This window comes from Panthera onca, chromosome B3 (assembly GCF_046562875.1).
Source record: "Panthera onca isolate mPanOnc1 chromosome B3, mPanOnc1 haplotype 2, whole genome shotgun sequence".
NCBI classification, from domain to species: Eukaryota; Metazoa; Chordata; class Mammalia; order Carnivora; family Felidae; genus Panthera; species Panthera onca.
The window spans coordinates 119,637,164-119,657,936 of NC_138344.1; the positions used below are offsets into that span (position 1 = coordinate 119,637,164).

The 20,773-nt window shown below is 51.4% G+C and overlaps 1 protein-coding gene across 3 annotated transcripts in view; it reads left to right on the forward strand.

Moving 5' to 3' along the window:
* The first annotated feature begins 5,622 nt into the window (after positions 1-5,622).
* JDP2 (Jun dimerization protein 2) overlaps positions 5,623-20,773 on the forward strand; it is a 38,711-nt gene continuing 23,560 nt past the window's right edge. The window contains exons 1-2 of one of the 3 annotated variants that reach the window (XM_060620318.3): positions 5,623-5,641; positions 15,694-15,917. In XM_060620318.3, the coding sequence (XP_060476301.1) occupies positions 5,635-5,641; positions 15,694-15,917 (231 nt within the window). In that variant the 5' untranslated portion in view covers positions 5,623-5,634. Of the gene's footprint in view, positions 5,642-6,309; positions 6,331-6,497; positions 6,733-15,693; positions 15,918-20,773 lie in introns of those variants that run through there. The other 2 variants (XM_078448011.2, XM_060620319.3) reach the window with 2 other exon arrangements.

A 20,773-nucleotide genomic window follows, 5' to 3' on the forward strand; every position in this document is an offset into this window, starting at 1 on the left:
TATTTAGTCTCAGACAGTTGAGTGGCATTTGATGGATGAGGCAGGAATAGTAAGCAGATAAAATTCCACAGTGTCAGTTCAGCTGTCCTTTACAAGCTTGACTTTGGCCTATTTTATTCACGTATTTTTCAGGTTTTTTTTTTTTTTTTAGTGGCAAGTGTCAGAAAATCCACCTTAAACTATCTTAGCAAGCAAGAGAAAGGGGATGTATTGATTCCATCACTGTGCGGTCCAAAGACTAATTCAGCATGTTCTCATGGCATGTTAGGTTCAGGGACTCAAATGATGATCTCATAGCTGTTTCTCTCTTTATATGTATTGGCTGTCTTTTCTTCTGTGTTGATTCTATTCTCAGTCAGGTTCTTCTCCCATGACAGGAAAAATGGCCACCAATAACCACAAACTACCTTCTCACGCTGGTGTTTTAAAGGAAGGGAGTGCCCCTTTTCCTTAACGTTTGATATCAAATCTCAGGGAAGACTCTGATTGGCCCTGTTTGGATCATGTGCCCATCTCTGAACCAATCACCATAGCTTTGAAAATGGACTACTCTAATTGGCCAACTCTGGTCACATACCCACACTTGGTGGGAGGGATGATAGGGCACCAGGATTGAGACCTTTCAAAGGGCCACAGGGAGAAGGACAGTAGTGGGTCTCATAAAAAAGGAATGCTGAAGAGAACAGCATACATCCACTACACTTTTCTCCCTAATTCTACCTGGCCCAGCATTTTAACCAGAGAACTTACTATCTCTTCATCTTCCAAAGACTTATTGTGTTAGATTCCAGAGAAAGTTTCCCCGGGGATGGCTGCATTTCTGTGGGTGCCAATTTATTATTAAACCTTTAGACATACCTTTTGTTTTGTAAAATTCTCATTGGTAGTTATTGGAAGGAAAGCCTTCTCATTCTCAACTCAAGTTTTCTTCTCAAGTATTTCAGCCTTAAAAAAAAAAGGCAGGGGCACCTGGTTTAGTTGATTAAGCCTCCAGCTCTTGACTTTGGCTCAGGTCATGATCTCACGGGTTCATGATTTTGAGCCCCACATCAGGCTCTGCGCTGACAGCATGGAGCCTGCTTGGGATTCTCTCTCTCTCCCTCTCTCTCTGCCCCTTCCCTGCTCATGTGCTCTCTCTCTCTCTCTCTCAAAATAAGTAAATAAATTAAAAAAAATTTTAAATACCTGAAAAAATATATATCACATTAAAAATGTCATATATATGATAATATATATTTTAATAATATATAGAAAATGTATATTTTCTATTTTATCATATGCCATATATTTTAATATATCATATGTATCTTTTAAAACTTTATTTTTTATTTTCTTAAGTTTATTTATTTATTTTGAGAGAGACAGAGACAATGCAAGTAGGGGAGGGGCAGAGAGACAGGAAGACAGAGAATCCTAAGCAGGCCCCATACTGTCAGCACAGAGCCTGATGCGGGGCTCGAACTCACAAAACCGTAGGATCACAACCTGAGCTGAAATCAAGTCGCTTGACCAGGCTGAGCCACCCAGGTGCCCTTCTTTTAAAACTTTAAACCAAATCACTCCCCCAAATCACTACCATGTAATTTCTTCTCCAACCCTAGGAAGGGGAGTAAGAGGCTCATTCTTCCTGGTCTCTCCTGGTAGGTGTTTGATTAAACGAGGCAAGAGCAGTAGGAAAGAACCATCATAAATAGGTCTCTGTAATTTTCAGAATATACAAATTGTTTGATTTTATAATATCCTCCTGCCCTTCACCTAAGAATTTTTGGTGGCATTTCTTTAAGATTAGCAAATTAAAAAAAAAAAAAAAAACAACTTTTTGAAAAAATTGTGATAATTCCATGGATCACCAGGGACCAGGAAAGATTAATATTGAAATTGGCTTTGTCTATAGCAGGAACTGCAAAATCAAATGCCCCTAGGAGCCCAGCAGGTCTTGTAAATGATCTGGCAGGCTGATTGGAGACTATGTCAAAGGAGGGTGTTTAAGTCCCATCTCGAAGGGGCAGCTTCTAGTGGGCTGCAACCCACTGTTGCCATTAAGGAGTGCACGTTGTGGCAGATGACAGATATTCACCAATTCATGGTTCCCTTCTCCATGGTACCTGGGAGGACTGAGCTTCCTTACCTCTTCGAAATTAAAAGTGGTCATGTGACTTGCTTTGACCAATGTAAGCTAAAGTGACATATTTCACTCCAGGAGGAAAGGTTTAACTGCTGGTACATGGCCGGCCCTCTCTACCTCTCTCTCTCTTTCCCTGCCACTGTGGCCATGGATACACTTGTTGATATGGCGGTGTAATACTGAGCCATTACCTATGGGACTTCTGCCCTGGACAGTCACCTTGATGTGACTTGGGTGGGTAAAAAAAGAAGCCTTTCTTGTGTGAAGCCACTGAGTTTTGGGGGATGTTTGTTACTGCCACCTAACCTATTTCATCTTCACTATTAAATGATGCCTCACTGGGGCACCTGGGTGGCTCAGTCGGTTAAGCGTCCGACTTGGGCTCAGGTCACGATCTCGGGGTTTGTGAGTTCGAGCCCTGCGGCGTAGGGCTCTGTGCCGACAGCTCCGAGCCTGGATCCTGCTTCGGCTTCTGGGTCTCCTTCTCTCTCTGCCCCTCCCCCACTTGTGCTCTGTCTCTGTCTATCAACAATAAGAAAATGTAAAAGTAAATAAATAAATGATGCCTGACTAATTTTTTTTCAAGAGAAGTTAAAAATCTAGATTTTTGTGTGAAATCTTTGATAGGTTTATTTTATTTTATTTTATTTTATTTTTATTTAAAAAAAAATTTTTTTTAGTTTATTTATTATTCTTGAGAGATAGAAACAGAGCATGAGCAGGGGAGGGGCAGAGAGAGGAGAAGACACAGAATCTGAAGCAAGCTCCAGGTTCCGAGCTGTCAGCACAGAGCTGGACGTGGGGTTTGAACTCACGAACCCGGAGATCATGACCTGAGCCGAAGCCGGACGCTCAACCGACTGAGCCACCCAGGCACCCCTCTTTGATAGGTTTAAAAAGAAAAAAAAAAAAAAAAAAGAATGTATGGTTGAGGCAGCAAAACCAAATTCAGCCTGCCAGGTACTAGTTTGCAATTTCTGGCATGCACAGTTTGAATGGAACAATTAGCGGATGATTTTTCTGCGGAGCAGCGATCCTGTCGGAACTCCTACAGCGCTTACCGCCCTTGTCACATACTGGGCCTTTGTTACTCTCAGTCTTGCTGTTTGTTAGTGTTGAAGACCGTTCTCCTAACTAGGTAGGAGGTGGGGACAAATGAGGAATCACGTCTTAAACTCACTAGTATAGTATAAGGAGGCTAGTTGATCGGTTGATTATTCAGAACTATCGCATCCTTCTTTAATATTGGAGAAACCGGTCTGGGGAAATTCATGATTTTACCTTGCCAATTCACTTTTTCACGTTGGCAAAGAGCTTGGGAGTCATCGATGTCCATTAAGCTTTCAAATGTGGTTAGCTAAATAAGTCAGAGATGCAAAACTCAGGGTGTTAACCAGGATTTTTCTAGTTGCAACTGCAGATCTTCTTTGACTTACAGTGGGCTTGCATCCCGAGAACGTCATCATAATTTGACAATATCAAAAGTTGAAAATGCATTTGACACCCCTAACTCATTGAACAGCATGGCTTAGCCTAGCCCAGCTTAAATGTGTTCAGATCACCTACAGTTGGGCAAAGTTATCTAACACAAAGCCTACTTAATAAGAAGTGTTGGATAGCTCAGGTAATCTGTTGAACCCTGTACTGAGAGTGAAAACCAGAATGGTCGTGTGGGTACAACAATGGTTGTCGGTGTATTGGCTGCTTACCCTCGTGATCGCGTGGCTGACTTGGAGCTGTTGTCACCTGTCACTGCCCAGCATCACGAAAGGGTATCGCATGCATATCCCAGAAAAGATCAAAATTCAAACTGCGGATTCTACTGAATACATATATTTGCGCCATTGTAACGCTGAAAAATCCTAAGTTGAACCACTAAAAGTTAAGGACTGTCATAACAGGAAATGTAAATTCAAACTGCTTTAGGTAGGATGTAATTCACTGATTGCTACAGCTAAAAACTCCAGAGGGAGGGATGGCATCAGGCATGGCTGGGAATGCCATCTGAGCTTGATAGGTCTCTCCCTCTCTTGCTTGGCTATACTCTACTCTTCTTTGCATTAGCTTCACTCTCAGTAGACCCCCCCCCCCCCCCGGCAGTTTCAAGTCAAGCTTCTGGCAGCTTTTCTTCCCAGAAGGTCCTCAAAATTCCTAGCCTCATCAGACTCACTTAAGATATGTGGCAATCTCAGTCAGCCTGTGTGCCAGGGCTGGGGTGTATCAATCAGGACTTTCTTAGTTGCAAGGGATAGGAAAGCTAAATTCAAACTCAAAATTCTGAGGCTGGGTCTCTTGTCTGTCCCTAAGAGCCAATGGCAGGGCAGGGAGAAGCAGGCCAATGTCTCCATAAATGAGCCAGTCTGTGGCCTCTGCCTCTAGCTCCTTCCAGAGGCAATGACTATGTAGACAGACCAGGGAGGGGGCAATGTGCTGGAAGGGAGGGCTTGAAGCTGTGTTTACATGGCATTCTATATACAGTTGAAAAAATGCAGATGATAATGGAGAAAACCTAATGGATATTAACAGGAGTTGGAGGGGGCAAAAGACCCCCCTCAGTGCCACCCCTGTAGTATATTTAATTTGTGGGGGGAAGCAAAAGCCCAGCAGGACTGCCGGTGGCCTAGCCATGTCCAAAGCAGGCCCTGGAGAGGACTTGCTCTTACCACACACACTAATTATTAGTCCCCACTCATAGATCAGTTTAGTATTTTCCAAGTCCCAGGCGAAGACGCGTAAAGTAACATTGCCCCTGTTCAATGTTTTCTTCCATATAAACGTCCAGACCTCAGTCTCATGGGGGAAACATCATAAGGCAGTTTCATAGTACCCAGCTTTGATCTTTATGCCCTAGTAAAGGTGTAGTTGGCCTTACTGGGGCTCAGAGTCATGTTCTTCCACAAGACTATCAGATTACTACTCGTTTTCCGTTGTGTGTTCTTTTAGGACCTTACTTTGTTTTTACTTGTTAACTTCAACGTTTTGAGGGAGGGAGCCGATGGTGGAGGTGAAAACTGAAAATGGTCAGTCAATGTCCTGGGCGCTTGATCCGTCTTTCCCTCTCACCCAGAAAGATTTCGCTGCACTGGGAAGTAAGGAGAATAAAATCTGACTGTACTCCTACTGAAGAGACTCGCTCATTGGGTTTTGCTCCTCTGCTCCCATCTGTCTTGAGTCTTGTTGTTTCTTTCACTCTGAGCATCTCCGCTCCAAGAAGGCATGAACTTTTTCTTTCACTTCCTTTCTTCTCTGGGTGATGGCCTGACATCACTCTGGGAAGGAGGCTGAAGGTTACTGAATATAAACACTGTCACTCCTATCTGGCTTAGGCAGAAAGGTAGGCTGGGCACCCAGGGGGTCTGGAGGTAGGAGATGCCAACCATGGTGCCAAGGCCTCAGGAGCCACACGTGCGCACGAGGGCTCTGTGTCTCTGTGCCTTTACATACTGGAGGGCACCGTGGAGGACGCATTTCCTCTGGAGTCGCCATTAACCATCTACCACTCTAGGAGGATGAAAGGTGGGAGTAAGTTGGTAGTGGAAGTCGTTATGGGGGAGAGGCCATCTGGGGTCGGCCGAGGGCTGGGTCTGCTCACGGGAGTGGCCCTGAGCCGAAAGAAGCCCGCTGGAGTGGGCCGGAAAGCCTAGGGGTCAGCCGGTGCAGCCCCAGAGAAAGCGGTGGGCTCGCAGCCCCAGAGGAGGGCAGCCTCCCGCAGCGAGCCACCCGGCGGGGGGGGGAGGGGGGGGGGCGAAGGGCGCCTGCGGCGGTGGCCCGGTGGGCTAGTAGGTGGGGACGATCCTCTGCCCATCCTTCACCGCAAAATAAAAGCGGCTCGCGAGATCCTTCCCTCACGCCCCCAGTCGTGCAGTGTCCAAGGATGAAAACGTGCTGAAACCCCCCGTGGGTCTGGGGAAAAGCGCTGAGGACCGAGGAAGATGGTTCCACGCAGGCTGCGGGTGCCTCCAGGAGCTAGGGGGCCGGTCCCGCCGCGGCGCCTTCTCGCTTCCCTCTCCCGAGCGGCGGCGTGAGTCGCGGGGTGGAAGCGGCTGTGCACGGGGATGCTCTTACATAACCGCCCGCCGCGTCCTGCTTCCCCGCGGGGTGGGCGCAGGGGGACGCGCGGGAGCCCGGGCCGCCGCTGCCCCCGCGGGGAGAGGAGCGCGAGGAGCGGCGGGAGGAGGGCGCCCGGGGCGGCGGGGGAGGTGAAGGTCAGTGGGTGTGAGGCGCCGGATCCACACCCCCTCCTCCCTGTCCCCTCCTTCCCTTCCTCTCCGTCCCCCTCTGACGTCTGGAGCTGGCAGCTCGGCGGGTTCCGCATTCCCGACCCCTCCCCGCCGCCCAGGGGCCGCTATATAGCCGGGGCTGATGCAACCCGTCCCGCCGCCCGCCACAGCCTGCGGGAGGGACGCTCGGCGGCCGCGACGGGGGGCGCTGGCGGCGGCGGACGCTGCAGCGGCGGCGGGGCTGGCGCCGCGGCGGCTCCCGGGCCGGGACGGGCCTGGGCACCGGGCGGAGCTCGGCGGCCGGGCGGCAGCGGCGCTGCGTGGGCACGGCGCCTGCAGCCGGGCCCCGGCCCCGGGGGCGCCGCCTCCGCCCGCGGCTAGTGCACGGTGGGTGCGAGGGCGCGCGCCGGGGGCGCCGGGCCGGGCGGGGCGGGGCGGGGCGGGAGGGGCGCGCCGGCCGCGGACACCTGGGACGGCCGCCCCCACGCGCGGGCCGGGGCGGGGAGGCTCCCGCGGCCCCCGGCCCGCCAGCGGTCCCGGCGGGGGGCGCTGCAGCACGGGCCCCTCCCGCCCGGTGCCGGGGAGCCGGCGGCCGCCTTTGGTTCCCGCCCTGGGACGGGAGGCTCCGTCCGCTCCCGGGGCAGCCTGGGCGCTGCCTCCGCCTCCCTCCCGCGCGCTCCTTCCCGGTGCGTTTGCCGGGAGGTGCTCCCCTCGGGCGGCGGGGAACGCGGGTGAGTGGGGAGAGAAGTGCCCGGGGGAGACGGGAGGTGGGGGTGCAGATGGAGGCCGAAAGGCCAGGGAGGTGCAGGGTGCTGGTGGTGGAGGGATGACAGGGACCTGCTGGCAAGTCGTGCCGGCCCCCACCCCCCTCCCTGGGGGGAAGCGCGGCTCTCTGAGTGCCTGGACAGGGGCTGGGGCTCTCGATCCAAGGAAGAGGGTTCTCTCGGGGCCACTGCTCCCGGGTTCTGGGTGGGGAGCGAGCCTGGGGGCGGCCCGGGGCCCCTTTGGGCTGCCCCTGGCTCCCAAGCCAGGTTACATAAGGAGGCAAGTCTGCTAGGTAACCTGCCCCTCCTCTCCTGCCCAGCCCAGAAGACTCTCTTCTGCCCCGCCCCTCAAAGGAGGTTGAGGGATTGGGCCACAGGGCCTGGATCCCCGGACCCCGGGGTGGCAGACCCGGGCTTAGTGGGAGGGGCTGGGAAGGTGGGAGTCCTTGGCTTTTCTGCAGGGATGGATGGGCCATCCTAGCGACTGGAGATAGAGGTTGGTGGAAGAGGAACTCAACTGACCCCTTGGGTCAGCTCCCGTTACAAAGTTGCCTGACCCTTGCTCAGTGTAAGTCTCTCCCGACTGGCGTCCGGGGCCTGGTTCTATGACCTGAGCACATGTGCTCAGGGCAGATGTGCTCAGGTCTCTCCCAAAAGGGCTTGCAGACCGTGTGGATGTGTGTACTCAGGTCTAAATCTTGGTGGTCTGTCCTCAGGGTCTGAGGTTGAGGAGCATCCGACCTGAAGCGTTAAAGCATGATTGGATGCCTGCTTGTCCTTTAAGCCCTTGCTCTGAACTGTGTTCCCAAATCATCTCCCTCCCTGCCCCCCCCACCTCCCTCCCCTGAGGATTTTTTAAAACACCTCCCATTGCTTTCATCTTTCCAGCAAATCTGGCTGCAGCTTGGATGGATGCCTTATCTTCCTTTGCAGGTTTCTAGGGGAGAGTTTAACCAGGTATCAGGTGTGAGTGAGCATGGCTCACTGGGCTCTGCCTTTATATAAACCTGAGGACCGGGGAAGAGAAGCAAGATCTATTCTCGTGCCTCTGGCTGGTGAAGGTTTTGCCTTGTTTAAAACAGGGAGGACAGATTTCTGAAAGACTCTTCTGTTCCTCTTCTTCTTTGGCCTTGGTTCAGAGCTACCAGCAGCTCCAGAATCTTCCTGAAGAGCTGGGTGCTGTGAGATTTGAAGGGCTGTTGGAAGGCATGGACGTTGGGGCCTCTGACTTTCCTCCTAGGTTGGTGGCAGCCACCTCCAAGGAGATGTGTTGATAAGTGCTAACAGGGTCCCCTAAGGCAGGATTTGGACAAGGATCTCTCTACTCACTCAATGCCCCGCAGCCCAGGGTCTGTTGTCTGCCCCACCTGTTTGTAAGACCTGTGGGCATCTTTTCCAACCTGCAGAATCCTTGCGAGGGTTCGAAGGGCTGGGCTCTCTGGGGCTCGTTTGTTTGTCGTGGGGCTGCTGGTGTTGCAGTGGGCTGCCTCTCTCCCCCGTGTCTCTGTTTCCAGCTCGGCCCTGGAAGAGAGGGGCGGGTGCCATTCCAGGTTGGCCTGCTCAGTATTCATTCTGCCCCAGCTCAACTTGAGCAGCCAGAGCCAGGGCTGAGGGCAAGCTACATTCTTTTCTGCTTTTCTGCTGCAGGATGCAGTTTGCTTTTTTCCATGTGAATGAATTATGTTTGAAACCGAAATGAGAGGAAGAGAAAAATAGAGTGAGTGTGTACGGGTATGTGTGTGTGCATACCTATATAGGCAGGGGGAGAGCAGCAGGCACATTATTTTTCCATTTTCCTTTAATTAAGGCTCTGTGGAGGTGTGTTTGAAAACAGAGGGTCTCCTATGCCTTTGAGGAGGGTGAGAACACTGTTTTGGCTGCGTCCCGGGCCATATGCAGCGTATGGTGGCCAATGAAACTGGGCCTGGCTCGTTCTGTTGCTTGTCTTGGCAGTCGGTTCCGTGGCTTGTGTTACCAGCTCTGGAACTTACGGGCTGCCAAGCTCTGTGTGCCTGTGTGTGTGCGTGTGTGTGTGTGTGCGTGTGTGTGTGTGTGCGTGTGTGCACTCTTGTGTGTGTGTGTGTGTGTGTGTGTGTGTGTGTGTGTGGTTTGGCCTCTCGAAGCTCCGCAGAGACAAATGCCTTAGCGACCCAAGGTTGGAATTTTCAGTCTGTGTTTCTTTACACTCATTTGCCGGCTGTGGGAGGCCCAGCGAGAGCCCCCCCATTCTGGGTTTTTGTTGTTGTTGGTTTTTTTTGTTTTTGTCTGTTTTCTTGCTGCAGCCCATAGGATTCCATTTGTGGAGCTCCATTTCCAAAACTTTAGTTGGCCAGTGGCATTTTTTTTAAGGGCCAAGAATTTGTCACCCGCCATGTGCACGTCTGTGTTATGTATCATACTATGAACTACCGACGCCAATGAACGCACATGGGGTGAGGCGGGAAGAGAGGATAGAAGGCTTGTCCAGTGGTAGTACCTTCCCAGCTCTTTGCTGTTTGGGATAAGGATCTTGGCAGAAATGCCTTACCGTGTATTTATTGAGCACCTACATTAGGCAGGGGAGAAAACTGTGTTTACAGGCGCGGCCTCGTCGGAAGCATTTCTCTGGTCTCCAGGGAAGAATCTTTCCTGCGGGGAGAGGTTCCGGTTTCCTCTATGGGCCCGGATGGCCTTGCGAGGATCGCTCATGCTAGTGTGTGCCATGCGGCTGGCTTCCTCTGATCGCTGCCTCCCCTCATTCTCTTCTTGTGAGGATCTAAGGTCTGTCCCCTTCTAAGCAGCATAGGGATACCATAGATTGAAGGACACAGAAGATGCTGGCCCTCTGCTTCTGGGGGAACACACTGGTGGTCCCTTGCCAGCGATGTAGGCAGCTGTGTTCTGGCCTCTGGAGGAAACTTCAGGAGAAGCCAAGGCAGAGAGACATGTATTCTGCCTCATCTCTGCCCCTCTGTACCCAGCATTGATCTGCCCTCCTCTGTTTCTCTGTTGCAGTAATGGCCTGGATGCAGGATGGTCTTGCCCCTTGGAGTTTACAGCTGGAAAGTGGGACAGCAGAGAATCCTCTGGGGAAGAATCTTTTTCACAGCCCTAGGAAAGGGAGATCAGTGCTAGGTGGGAAATGTGCGGAAGGGAGGTCGACGGGTCACCCAACACTAGGGTTCCTCCAGGAAGGAAGGCCTTCATGGCTACGCTGACTTCACGCTCACTAGGTGCAGGCGTTGTTCCAGGTACTTTCCAAGTATTAACTAATTTAATCCTCTCCTCCGCCTTACAGGCCAAATAGTGTTATTTGTTATTCCCACTTTACAGCTGAGGAAAGCGAGATGTGGGTTAGGGAACTCTCCCAGGGTCACACAGCTAGTAAGGGGCAGACCTTGGATTCACTCTCACATGTGCTCCCAAGTTCCTCTTCCGAACGTGCCTCACTCTCCTGCCTGCAGAGCTGAGACAGCCGTCGGAGACACTTGTGCGGCTGCCCCATTCTTAGTCTTAGAGATTTCTCCATACTTTTGTTCCTTGCCTTCTGGATTGGCTTATCTTTTGGAAGCTGATTTACCCACCTCATTTCAGATTCCAGGAGACAGATCATTCCAGATGATTCCTTAGCTCCCAGCACAGGTCTGGTATTTAACTCTCCGAGATTCACGGTAGTTAGTACTACGTTTTGTGACCACTGGCCTGGAACCTTTCCGTCTGCAACCCCCCTCCCCTTCCTGGCCGTGGACTTCTGTCCTCCACATTTTCCTCCTGGGAATCTTCCCAGACTCTGGCTCCCAAGACCTCTCACCCCCTCTTGCTGATTCTCAGGTGCTGGCTACCTGCTCTTGACTTCTAACCCCACTGGGGTTCCTGGGGCCTGACCCCTGAGCTCCCTTGCTCCTTGGCCTGCCCCCACTCATCTCCACTTTCTCTCGGTGCTGAGCCTTGCAGCCTCGGGTCCTCTGCACTCATTGTGCGCCCATCCCGGGCTCCCGATGCCAGCCCAGGCCAGCAGTTTGCCTGGAGGGGGGCTGCCCTTCTCAAAGAGGCCCAGGGACTTTAGAGCCTCCCTTAAACTTTTATTTCTGTGGGCAGAGAGTCCATGGTGCAGATCCTAACTTTCTCTTAACTTACCCCATACCGCCTTTCATCTGCCTTTGCCATTCTGGTTGAAGATGATGATGATTGGACACTTTTTAACAAGAATAGCCCATTATGAGCATGACCCTTCAAAGCAAGACTATTATTTACTTGTAGATGTTTCCATTACATCAATGATATCTTACACATTCACATATAGGAAACAAGAGGAGAACACAAGAGAGGAAAACTTAGGCTACCTCTGCTTTTCCTTCTTTTGGCTGAAATGACCCTCCATGTTAGCATCTTCCAACAGGGCCCATTTTCTGGAATTGAAGTGTGTTGTGGCTTTTCTTGGGCTTGTACAAGGCAGCGCCCCACCCTGTGCTCCTACAAGACCCTGAGTAAGTCAGAACAGGGGGATACAGCTGTCAGATCTTTGCTTTAGGTTCTTGCCTCTTGGATCGGGTCCCTATTTCTTCCACGCCCGCTTTTAAGGGAGCTGCCTCACACCTCCCCAGATCTTAGGCTCCGGAGCAGCTTAGGGTCTACTGTGACTTCCTGGACACGTTCTGTCTTATTCATGCCTCCCTTGCCAGTCTCATCCCCGATCTGTGCATTACCCAGCTTTCCTTTATTGGCTAGTTTCCAAGTTGTTCCTGGTCAATGTCCCAAATTGCCAAAATCATTTGGGATTCTAGGCCCTGTCTTTTGAGGTCAAGCCCCATTTTCCCGTTTTGGTCTTCTGCAGACATGTAGAGCCTGCTCTTTATTTATGCATCCCAGTTACTAACAGAGACTTGGAGGGTGTTTATCTTCCTTTCCGACCTCCGGGGCCCTGAAGGGAAAAAAACTCTGGGTTCTTCCCCTAAAGCTTTGAGTGCATAGTTCTCCTTTTCCTCCTAAATTGTTTCCGTATGGAACAAGCAGTTTGGGAGATGATTTCACCTCTTGTCATCTTTCCTATGTCTTCCTTGAAGTGGGTAAATTCCTCCTGGCTGTTGCTGGTTCCTTGCCACTGCCCCCCCCCCCCCATTTTTATAGATCCCTAAATCACATTGAATTGTTTTATTTTTCAAATCGCCAAAGCTGCCTTTCAACCTTGGATCGTCAGCCGGCTCTTTCCAGTTAGTGAAGACTCGATTCTGAAAGGGAGCCCCTCCTGCTCCTGCGCCCCCCACCCCCACCCCCAGAGCCCTGTAGGATGATTTCGTGCTGGTGAATGTCAGCTGTTGTGATTGTCTCCTAGGAATGGCATGTGTTAAGGACTTTGTGGTTTGTATCTGAGCATTTAGGGGCACCCTTGTGGGGGGGGGGGGGAGGAGAGAGAGGGGGGATGTTTGCTTCTGCAGAGGAAAGCCTGGTGTCTGAGCCTCAGAGTGAGGCTTGTCACTGGGATGGGTTCACAGGGGAGCAGGAATGGCAAGAATTTATGGGGCTGCTGCTCCCAGGGGGTGGTTGCCCCTCCGAGGGGGTTCCACAGTAGCAAAGAATCCATTATATTTTGGGATCATTTGTTAGTGTCTCATTTATACCATCTGTATGAAAATAAACAGAAGCTGCAAGCAGAGACTATCATTCCCGGAATAGAGTGGGGTCTGGCTTGCGTCTCTTCCCAAGATGGCTTAGGCGGGGAAACATACAGAAGCCTCTGGAGTATTTTTCTTGGGGTCTACTGTGGGAACAAATAATCTGGAGGTGGATAACGAACATCTAAACTCCCAGAGACAGATCCTTACCCCACTCACAGAAGTTTGCCCCCCGTGAATTTTTTTTTAATCATTTGTTCATTCATTCATTTTCATTTATTTATTAATTCAGTAAGTATTTGTTGATTAGCCTTTCTGTAATCGAGCATCCTTTTAGGAGCCACTGACTCCTTGTGGCATCAGTTCAGGTCTGGCAGAGGGGATTTTGTAAGGTCTGCTCCTCTCCTGAAAAGGAGATGTGAGTTTCTTTTGTCAGGCCGGCTCCGGTGGCCTGAAATCACTCCCCTCTGCCTGTGAGGTGTCCACATGGCTGGGCCCAGGCATCATTTTTGCCGCATAGGAATGAGTCCTTACATTGGCCCCTTTCGTATTTTCCCTGGAGGGGGCCCCGGGAGACATGCAAGCTGATCCACTCCACCCCAGAGCTGCCTCCTGGGGTAGGAAGCTGCCACCTTCTCTGCATTGCAGACCTGCCTCTGGGGGCGGGGGCGAGGGTGACTTCAGTCCGGCTCAGGTTTAGGGAAGGTCACAGTACACTGACACACCACAAGCAAGATGTCTGAGGGGCCATGTCCATGTCTGGGCTCCCACCCAGGAGGGTGTTTAGGGAGCTTCCTAAACCTGGATCTGCACTGAAGAAGGCAGGATAGAGGGTCTTCTGTGCAAGAGAGCAATCCTCCACTAGGGGCTAGTGTCTCAAAACCCACCATTAAAATGTCATTCCTTCTGCATTAATCTCTCTTGAATGCCAGAAGGGGAAACAGAAAGGACAGGGTGAGAAAGCTTTGGTTCTAAAACCCAGGGACCAGGAGTCCAGCCCTGGCTTTTCCCCTGTGTGACCTTGGGCAAGTTGTTTAACTTCTCTGAGCCTTAATTTCCTCATGTGCAAAATGAGGATGTGGTTTAGATAAGCACAGGGCCTCTTCCAGCTCTAAGACTATAACTTGATGCGAATGAGTCTCAGATCCTTTTCTGAGACGGCCTGGGGGACCCTGGGTGCTAAGGAGGGCAGAAAGGTGTGGGATGGGAAGGCAGGGCTGAGGGCGCCCCCCCCCCCCCCCCCCCCCCGGTATGGGAGGGTGTGGGAGGCAGAGCGGGTGGAACACAGATGTAGGGCCTGGGGCACCAAATGTGAACTTGGGTGCTAGGCAGGGAACTCTGTACAATCGGCCTTATAGGCAGATGTGGCTGGTGTGCCGAGGGCAAAATGGTAGGTCCCCTGTCCACTTTAAAGAAAGTGATGTCCAGTGAAAGCCTTTGTGGTTAGAGGGTACAAATCCCTCACATGCTTTTCCCCTTCAGAGTGCAGAACCTATTGAGAAAGAGACACGGGGTTGGATAGGGAACCAAATTTCACCTTGAAAGCAAAACAGAGATGGAGAATGTGGGGTGCACTTGTGGCCAGAAGGGGCTCCCTGGTGAGCCCCTCTCCCACAGTTCAGACCCGGCAACCTGAACGGGAACAAGGGATCGTGGGTTGTCCCCGAGGGCCACTCTTGTGGGAGGCAGAGAGCCCAAGGCAGCGTGGCCACGTGAGAATTGTGGCCAACAGAGAAGTGCGTGCAGTGGATGTCACATCTCCCCTATCTCGAGAAATACCTCCTTCTTCAAGGGAAGAGACTGATGGAGATGGAAAGATAGGTCAAATCTCCCCCAGGATTTCCAGGACAGTCGAGGTTTTGATTTTACAGCCCTATGCAGAGGTTGGGAAGGGGGAGAGGTTCTTCCTGGAATCTAGGAGCAGATTTGTGATTTATAAGGCTGTGCACTTTGATCTGCATATTCTCAGTGCTTCCTGGCTCCTAGGTGGTCAACAATTGGATGGGTGGGTGGATGGATGGATGGATGGATGGATGGATGGATGGATGGATACAAGCCCTATGGGGGACCAGATGAGTCTGACTTTCTTGGCAGACATGCTTTCTTCACTGCCATCCACACCCTGAAGTGACCGTTTCCTACTCGCAACCTTCTCCCAGCAGAGAGAAGGAAGAAATAAGAATTCCCTTGGTATTGACCTAAGTTATGTCTTTCTTTCATGCCTGAATCTTTCTTCCCTTGCACACCTTCTGGGCCTGGCAGAACCACAATATGTGTTTGCTTTGAGAACGAAGAGACCGGGGAGGACTTTTCTGGTCCCGGGTGCCACTGGGAAAACACACGCTAATGAATTTCATCTCTTTGCCTCAGTATCTTCCTCATAGATGCCACATGCACACACTCACACACACACTTACCTTTAGCTCTGATTTGCTTCATTTCATATTCAGGGTGTCTTAACAAGTATGCAGAATGGGATGTGTGATTTGAGGGGAGGCACCGTGCCAGACCAAAAATAGCTCCCTCTCAAACAGGTGCGAAGGTGCTTGAAATCTCACCGTTATAATCCATTTTCCTTGGAGGCAGCATGCTGCGGTTTAAATCCCAGCTACCCCAGTTTTAACTGTGTACGGTCTTGAGCAAGTTATCTTTCTCAGCCTTGGCTTCTGCCTCTGCGTAATGGGTCTGACTGTGTCTCATGGGATTACCGCATTGCCGAGCACATAGCACATACTGAATCAGTGTGACCTATGCCTGGGTTAAGCATTGCCTTCAGTGCCAAAAATAATGTTGCTGGGAGTTAACTGATCAGCGTTTCCCTCTGTGACAGAATGAACTTAAGGGCAGGAGGAATGACTGGGTGGGGAAGGGGTTTAGAAGAACATTAGTGAAAGAAAGGAAGAGGGCCTGGCAAGGCATGGGGGCTTAAGCCCCTCATGGGACCTCTCACCTGGCTGACAGCACGTGTCCTGATCTTCTCGAACCCACTCCAGGCTGGGCTGCCGCTCCTCCTGCTATGATGCCTGGGCAGATTCCAGACCCTTCCGTGACTGCGGGCTCTCTGCCAGGGCTCGGCCCCCTGACCGGACTCCCCAGCTCGGCCCTGACAGCGGAGGAGCTGAAGTACGCCGACATCCGCAACATTGGGGCCATGATCACCCCTTTGCACTTTCTGGAGGTGAAACTGGGCAAGAGGCCCCAACCCGTGAAAAGTGAGGTGAGCGAGCCTTGTAATCCCCCAGGCAGAATCCAAGGGTAGGGTGCCTGGGCCAGAGCCCCAGGTCTAGCCCCAACATTCGCTGAGTGACCGAAGCATTGCTGTTCGGTGTGGGCTCTGAGGACCAGTATGTCCTATGTCCCCCTGAAGCTTGTTAGAGATGCAGCATCTCAGGCCCCACTCCAGAACTGCTACATCAGAATCTGTGTTTTAACAAGCTTCCTGCCCCCGCCCCGGAGGATTCACGGACATGTTAAAATTTGGGAAGCTCTGGGCCAGGGCAGGATGCCGAACCTGCGTCTGTTTGTTGCAGGGGCAAAGGAAGGGCGATTGATAATAACAATAATAAATAATAATATATTGGCAATCTCTCTGGGATGTTGGGAGGGTCAGGGGAGATCGTGGAAACATGCACATGCTTTGAAAAGGATACACGAGAATGCCAATCGTGGATTAGCTTTAAAAATTATTGTTGTCGGTCACATCGTTGTTTCTACTCCTCTTGGCCCTAGGCTGGAGTTGAACATAGGCACTTGGGGAAGGGTGGTGTGGCGGCCCTTCCCAAAGCAGCTGCCAGAGATGGGCATGGCCTCGGTCACTCAGCATCATGCGCCCTAAATGGTGTTTGCAGAGGACCCGCGTGTGAAGCACTCCCTCCCCAGGTCCCTTGAGGCTGCAGCTCCCATGAGCCTTTCCTTGCAGAAGAGCAGCATTTCCCTGGGGACTGGTGAGAAGCAGAAGTCCCCAGCGTGGGTGAGCATCAGTGCTGTGCACGCCCCCAGCCACTTCCCCAGGGCTGGCAGTTTGTCCAAAGACCTGCCCCAGTAAGGTCCCCAGCCTGTGCCATTTCTGCAGAGAAATTGGACAGAATGGCTGCCAACCTGGAAGCGAGAAAGAGCTGGTGGCGGGAGGTGGAGAGGGGGTAGGGGCAGGGTGGGGCGGGCACGGAAGCTGCTAAGCATAGGTGCTCATTCGTAAGCAGAGGGGCCCCTGGATGTGGTTCCATCCTGTAGCCTGGAGCTGAGGGCTGGCCTTTCCGGAGAGGGGGATTCTTGAGTGGGGAAAGGTGTCCGGGTACTGCCTTGGGTTTCTTATACAGCTACTGCTCTGCTCCCCCCGCCATCCCCACGAGTACCATAAAAATTGCAAAGAGGGGCTGCTGGGGGCTTGGTCAGCGGGGGCAAACTGGCCATTTGCGGGCTGTATCTGGCTCTTGGAGGTGTTTTATTTGGCCCGTGCAGTGTTTTAAAAGAAACTTGAACCAACATTTCACTTGAAAATTTGGATTTTAATCTTTGATTAAAAAATTGGGAGATCTGGTCACACTGTACCCCGTTCTGGCATGGCAACAGCTACATGGAATGGAAAGCCCTGCCTCACCCCTCCCCTCCCCTTCCCTCCCCTCTCCTCCCCTCTCCTCCCCTCTCCTCCCCTCTCCTCCCCTCCGTTTGCCACAGACCCCCACACCTCCCTATTGTTCTTGATTTTGTTTACACTGTTGGTTTTGCTTTTGTTACCACCAGCTGCCTTCATTTACCTTAACTGCTTGCCCCCCCTGCTGTAGACATTTGCACCGGAGACACCTGCATTTGGTGCATTGTAGGTGCCCATTAAAGACTGTTAAGTACCAGATGAAAGTTGACGGTAATTATATTCTTCTGAGTCGATTTTGTAAATCAGCAGTGCTGTTAATAGCACTTCCTGGCTTATTTAGGTTCTGTTTTCTTTATGGGGGGGCCCTTGTCTTTGGTCTTTTGCTATTCACTTTCCCAGGCTCATAACTTGAAAGCATCCGTTTCTGGGTCGTTCCACAGTATAAGTGCCATTTAAAACCAGCAGCTGAGCCGTTTCACTGGGGTGCTGAGGCTGGGGGACCAATGAAGAGCCAGGTGGCTTGGTTCAGGGGCTGGCCCAGCGGGGATTTGCCCCAAGGCCGAGTTACCGCCCTTCCCTTTCTGCAAAGGGCGCTGGAGGAACTTTTCCTTTTCCTTTGGAAAAGGGCTTTATTTGGGTTGGGTATTTTTACATTTCACAGCCTCCCCCAGATTGGTGGCATATGCCCCGTACCTGACAGTGACGTGCGGTCTTCACAGGCATCACAGGCATCCACAAACGCGCACCACCCAGGCCGTGAAAATAACAAGCCGTTTTTAGGGCGTATTTGCATGTCCCCTCCCCCGCTGTCAGACTGCAGCATCGTGGGGGCGAAGAGGCAGATGGAACAGAGCAGACTGAGCTGGCGCGGAGCGAGGTCAGCCCTGCACTGGGAACTGACCTCCAAACGCTTCCTAGGTCAGACCGAAGTTTGGGGGAGGGCCATTCTTAGAGCAACTAGAGAACAAAGCAGGTGGGGAGAGAAAGTCGCAGCTGGAGAACCTTTGGTCCCGCAGATTTATTTGCATATGGCAAACTGTCTTTGGTGGATTCTCACACTGGCATTTTAGACTGGTAGAAGTTTCTTGGCTAATAATAAGATACTAGCTCACCATTAAAGCATTTAAGATGCACCGGGCCCTGTGCTAAGTGCTGAACATACACGATCTTGTTTATTCCTCCTTACCCGATCCCGACCACGGGGTTAAAGAAGAGGAATTTGAGGTGCGGGAGGTGGGGGTGGGGGGAGGTCAAGTCATTCAGGGTCACATGGTTACGTGGTAGTGACACTGCTGCTGACAGGACCCTGTCCCGGTTGCACTGAGACGCGCACCAGGTACAGATCTGGGCGCTTTTTGCGAAGTATCTCATTGAACCTGCACAAGAACCCTTTGAAGTAATTACTGTTACTTTTGCGGTTTATGCCCGAAATATGGATGAGGTTGGCGAGACTCAGTGAGGTCCAAGGTCATGCATGCAGCTGGGAAATCAGCCCCAGCAGTCTGACTTTAGAGCCAGAGCTATGTTGCCCCCCCACCAGCTCTCTTCCTTACACACTTCTAATCAGCACTCTGTCGGGCTGGGGAGGCCGGATGAACCTGGCCCCAGAACACTCGATCATTTGATGACATGGCCCAATTATTGCTGAGCCCCGCACTTCTGCAGCCGCATCATCTCCCAGGCCCTGGGGGGGAGAGGGCTGGCCTAGCCGCTCTGTGCAGGTGGTTCTGTCCGAGCTGGCTCTCAGGCAATCCACCTTGCAGAGGCCGCGTTCTCTTGGCCACGGCCAAACACACGAAGCAGTTTGGTAAAAGGAAATTGGAGGAATTAAGTTAAAGGACAGGTTTTGTAAATGATAAAGTGCTTTGTGCCGAGGTTGTTATTATTATGTGGTTGACACTTAAACTGTTTCGGTGCCAAGGGCTTGGCTGCAGTCCATTTGTTGAGCAGATATTTGCTAAGCAACTACTATGTGCCGGGCACTAGGAACTGAACCATAAACAAAGCCCCCTTCTCTTGGAGCTGTATAGCATAGTGGGGGGCATCCGGAAATGCACATAAGCAAAGTCATATATAATACAAAAGGTCAGGTAGTGGTGAGTATTGTGAAGAGAAACTCAGCGGAGCAAGCAGATGGAGAGTGGCCAGAGGGCTCATTCTGCTGTCTGGCTGGGGGATCTGGGGATGTCGCCTTCCGGGTTATGGGATGTTTAGAACCGATGCTTCTTCTCGCCTTTCCTTTCCTATGTTCCTTTTCAAGACAGTGTGCTCTCTAGCTTTCTCCAGAGTTTTCCTTCTTTTACTTTCCGTTCTGTAGCCCCTCCCAGCCAAACTCTTCAACCCACCAGACCCTACTGGCCTGAAGATCTTGGCCCGTCCCAGGGCATCTCTGAGTGCGCTTCTGTGGCCACACCCTGCCTCTGCACCTGGAATGCATTTTTAGTAGGGAAGGCAGGGAGGCCAGAAACCCCACCCTTGTGCACGCACTCGTGCACACACACACACACACACACCAAGCACTCACTTAACCACCTGCTAGATGGGATCCCTTACCCTCTTTGCCACTCTGCAGGGCTCTAGAGAGGACTCAAGTTCAAGGGAGGTTGGATTGGATAACCTTTTAGGAAAGAGTCTGCAAAGTGTCATTCCATGGGCAGGAGTCAGCCTACAGATGAATCTCGTTTGGCCCCTAACAGTGCGGTTTTCTTTCTGGCTTTTTTTTTTTTTTTTTTTTTTTGAATTGAATGAGTTGCTATATTTAAAAGCCAGGAAATGTGGACTTTCTGGCTCCTTTAAAAAAACCAGAATATCTGGCCACTCTAGGCCCACACCCTTATGTGCACCGAGAAGCTGGAGCTGAGTAGCAAGTGCTCACTGTATTTGCACATAGCCTTTAGCTTGCTGCAGTCCCCACCACTCCCTGTTGCCTCACACACAGCCTGCTTTTGCGTGCGTGTCTTGTGTTTAGGTCCCAAAGACAGAGATGACATCTTATGTTTCCTTTTATTTCCACCAGACTGTGCAGTATGCCTTGCACAGATTGTATGTTTTTTTAAATTTTTTTAATGTTTATTCACTATTTTTGAGAGAGAGAGAGAGAGAGAGAGAGAGAGAGCAAGTGGGGGAGGGGCACAGAGAGAGGGAGACACAGAATCCAAAGCAGGCTCCAGGCTCTGAGCTGTCAGCACAGAGCCCGATGTGGGACTCAAACTCACAAACCGTGAGATCATGACCTGAGCCGAAGTCAGACGCTTAACCGACGGAGCCACCCAGGTGCCCCAGACTGTATGTTTGATACATGCTTGTTGGTTTAAACACTAATCAGCTATGCCAACTTTGCAAGTCACTTAAACTTTCTGTCCCTTGATTTCTGCATCTCCTAATTCTTATCTCTGAGTGTCGTCCATTTGTTTTTCTATTTCTGAACTCAAGCAACTTCAGGCAGAAAAGAAAAAAACACAATGAACATCAAACCAACTATT